Source organism: Elephantulus edwardii, unplaced genomic scaffold (genome assembly GCF_000299155.1).
Source record: "Elephantulus edwardii isolate Elephantulus edwardi_28Jun2011 unplaced genomic scaffold, EleEdw1.0 scaffold00052, whole genome shotgun sequence".
In the NCBI taxonomy this organism is placed as follows: domain Eukaryota; kingdom Metazoa; phylum Chordata; class Mammalia; order Macroscelidea; family Macroscelididae; genus Elephantulus; species Elephantulus edwardii.
The window spans coordinates 7,572,315-7,576,061 of NW_006399802.1; the positions used below are offsets into that span (position 1 = coordinate 7,572,315).

At 47.4% G+C, this 3,747-nt stretch overlaps 1 protein-coding gene across 1 annotated transcript; it reads right to left on the minus strand.

The window, feature by feature from the left end:
* Positions 1–2,189: 2,189 nt before the first annotated feature.
* On the minus strand, positions 2,190–3,401 carry TMEM246 (transmembrane protein 246). The gene has a single exon (XM_006886892.1). The coding sequence runs from the start codon at positions 3,399–3,401 to the stop codon at positions 2,190–2,192; it is 1,212 nt and encodes a 403-aa protein (XP_006886954.1).
* Between the last annotated feature and the right edge of the window lie 346 nt (positions 3,402–3,747).

A 3,747-nucleotide genomic window follows, 5' to 3' on the forward strand; every position in this document is an offset into this window, starting at 1 on the left:
TGAGAGTCAGAGGTACATTTCAGTCCTGGCTCTGCGGCTGTTCGGATGTTTGCACCTGGAGGAACCAACCATTCTGTGGTCCTTAATTTCTTCATTTGAAAATGTGTGTCAGGGAGCTCTGGTGGCCTAGTGGCAAGAAGTTGCACTGCAGACCCAGAGGTACGCAGTTCAAATCCACCAGATGCTCTGCTGGAGAAGGAAGGACAATCTCCTCCTGTTCCAGTCAGATCTGATTTGACGGTACACACAAACACAAAAATAATAAAATGAATAAAAATGGTTTTTTTAAAAAAGAAAGAAAACGTGTGTCACGAACCTCCACTTAAAACGCCCTCTGTGTTGAGTGGATCCAAAGATGGAAACTTGCTGGGAAAAACTCAGAAGCAACTGGAAGATGCGGTTTTGAAATGAACTGGATGACTGGCTGAACTTTCTAATAAAATCATCCCTCCTCTTAAGGGACTTGCTGGCCACCAGTTTGACAAACCTTGTCAAAGGACATTTATTTCTAGTTTTTGAAAAAAATGAAACTTCAGGTGCGAGTCTCAGATCCTTTTTGGTTTGAGTCATGAACTCTTACTTGGAACTTGGCTTTAAGGTGGAGTCAGTTGAGAGTTGAGCTGCCTATCCTTAAGGAGTTTCAAGGAAGAACTCCAACTCAGCGCCTGAATCACAGCTGACCCTTCAGTGGTTTCTCAGGGGACTGAGGAACTTTAGAAAGTTTAGACTGAGCAAGCTGCACTGAGGACTTTACCAATCTTATCCCTTCAGAGCCACTGGCTGATCTAAACCAAAGAACTGTTGGCAGACAGTCATGCTGTAAACCAAGAACTTAGTCCTTTGAGAGGTGGGAATTCATCAGCTGCTCCATTGGAGAGAGATGGGCAATCTCTTCACGTGGCACTTACAACCTCAGAAACCCACCGCAGGATCAGCTTAGATCGGTTCTGACTACATAGCAATGAGGTTTCACACAGAAGAGTCAAGCAACACAGGTGTCAGTCCTGTGCCTGACTCCATACTTTAAACATTATGGACATCTTTATCCCAAATACACTTAAGTTTAATATTTTTTTAACAAGAGAGAAAAGAACTACACTTGGCAAGTGTCCTCTACAGGCCAACCATTGGCTGGGTGTTCTATATACATTCTGTCACTTAATTCTCAAGGCAACTCAAAAAGGCAGCCTTTGCTGATTCACTTTACAAGTAAAGAAACTAAGACACCCACGGAACTTGGCAGATCTGAAAGAAAACTTCAAATCTTCTGACTTCACAGCCCATGCTTTTCCTCCTATAGGCCCACACTCCCTTGAATAAAAAGAAGGGAAACTGGCAGCCAGTAAAACTATGAGAAAGGAAAGGCTGCAAGGAAAGAGCTCACTCAGCCCATCTCATCAAGAAATGTCCCATTTTCAGAAAATTGAAATATGACAGAATCATTCCACAATAAGCCATCACAGAACAACCTGACTTTGAAGATTTGGAAGGCACTTCCAGATCTTCAGTGCCTCCGAGATCTCACTGACACTATTAGTTATCTGTGCACTAGAAATGTGAGAGCAAAGAAAATACCAGGTAAGAGGCAGCATCTCTGCCCCCAGGGTGCTGGACACCATGCAGTTCTGCTCACAGCGTTTACTCTGCTTTCTGACTTCTTTTTTGGTTTGGGGTTTTTTTTTTCCATTTTTTTCCACTCTGCTTTTTAATTACACCAGGTGAAAGAAATAAATGGACTCAATCACCATGGGCCTGCATTTTGAGACATATATTCAACATAAATATCCATTCTCCTACACAATGAGAAAGAAATCAATTCAAAATTATTTTGCCTTTCAAAACTCAAACCCTAAGATCCTAAAACAGTCTTATTATTGTGCACAAGACTTTTGGCAGTTGTACATTCTTTCACAAAGCAGGCCTGGAAGTTGAAGACTGTAACTGGTATTTCGACGCACCCTTTGGGTGTGTCAGACTGCGTGAGGCAGTGTGGCTGTGTGGACGGAGAAAGGTCTGAACTTGTAGTAAATGGAGATCCTTGGCTTAAAATGCTGTTCGGCTGTCCCAGTCCCCATGGCTCTTGCAACACTGAACAATTACATACCCATAAACAACCAGGACAAAAATCAAGAACTCAGTATTTGAATCTCCAGGAAGTGGTCCATTTTAGGAAGGCATTTTTCAGCCCACTAGAGCAGCCGGGGATGAAAGTTGTATCGGAGGCTGGAGAACAGCCCGATGTGCTTTACAAGGTTGGGCTCCACAACATAGGCCCGCTCCCCCTTTGCCCGCAACAGCGAGTACAGTGCCATGTCTTTGCCAAAGCCCTGGTGGCAGTATACCTGGGACAGGTAGGTGAGGGTCCGACGGGCAGCAGGGGCCGGGAAGAGCATGGCCGGTGTGCAGCACTGTGATGCAGGAACCACAGTGTACAGGGAAGGACTCAGCCGCCTTAGTTCCAGGAAATAGTGCCGCCCAATGAGTTCGACCAGACCCATGCTGTACAGGGAGAAGAAGAGCATCACGGGCCAGCTAAAGCCAGGACGGCTGGCAAACCTCATGTACACCCAGGTTAGCAAGGGCCCCAGCACCATGCCCACGCCAAACCACTCAAGGATCCGCATGGGCTCTGGGTTGATGTAGTGCTGGAGCCTCTCAGGATGATAGAGTTTTAGGTAAAGGGCATCTCTGAGGTGTGGCTCCGAAAAGCGGGCCCGCAGAAGGTGCTCCAGGACGGGGAAGATTTGCTCTTCTGGAACAGCATCGTCTTCCACCATCAGGACGTAGTCTGGGTTGTAGGTCTGCAGGGAAGACTCCAGGCAATAGGCATAGTCCTGCTTCTCTTTCTCAAAGGAGTTGGTGGAAGGGTCATCGCCATAATCATCCTCAGTGCCCTCGTAGCGGTTGGCCACCGGGACGTACTTGGACAGCAGCTTGGCATCAATGTGGCTTACACTACGCTCCACATTGCACAGGAAGAGCTGGTGTCCTTCACACTGGGGGCCACACTGTTGAAGAAGCCGGTGGAACTGGGACACAACCTGTAAGACATAGTGGAAGCCAGGCTGCCTGTCCACGGTGATGATGGTAATCACCAGCCAGGGGCGGGGGGTGGCTTGCCACACAATCGGCACAGAGCCATTGGCAGAGGGCAGCTCCTCAAAGTAGTGGAGGGCAGCCTCTCCCTCTTTCAAGCTTTGCTGCAGGAACTCCTGGCTCATTTGGTTCAGATGCCAATGGCGCAGGTAGAAGTAAGAATGCAGGAGTCGGTGGCAGGCCAGCGGCGCCAGCAGGCCAAACGTCACCACGGTGAGGACGAAGAGCTGGACGGCAGTGCTGCCCCACGAGAGTCGCCGGAGCCTCCGGAGGAGCATGGCAGCTGGAGAGGCGGATGTGCTCATGAGGTCAACTTCTGCTTACATCTGGTCCCGAGAGCTCATCATGGAACGCAAGTCAAAATCAGCACAAGGATAACCTAAACAAGGAGGAAGCAGAGGATGGTGAAGAGGGCTTCCAAATAAAACCCAGGGACTGAGCTCAGCACTAATCAAACCAGAAATGCTAAGCCTAGGCTGTGTAGATTTAGAGACTTTCTTTTCTGCAGTAATTTTTTCCCCTTTGTTTGCACCTGTTAGTAATCTCTGGAACACATTTGTTATTTCTATGAGTAATGAAATTTTGGTGCATTCAACAAAGATTAGGTTTACAATGTGCCAGAAAGCCATTAGCTCAGCTAGTAAAATCATT

Excerpts from the sequence above, each read along its gene's own strand:
- TMEM246 (XM_006886892.1), bottom strand. The coding sequence starts at position 3,401 with ATGAGCACATCCGCCTCTCCAGCTGCCATGCTCCTCCGGAGGCTCCGG.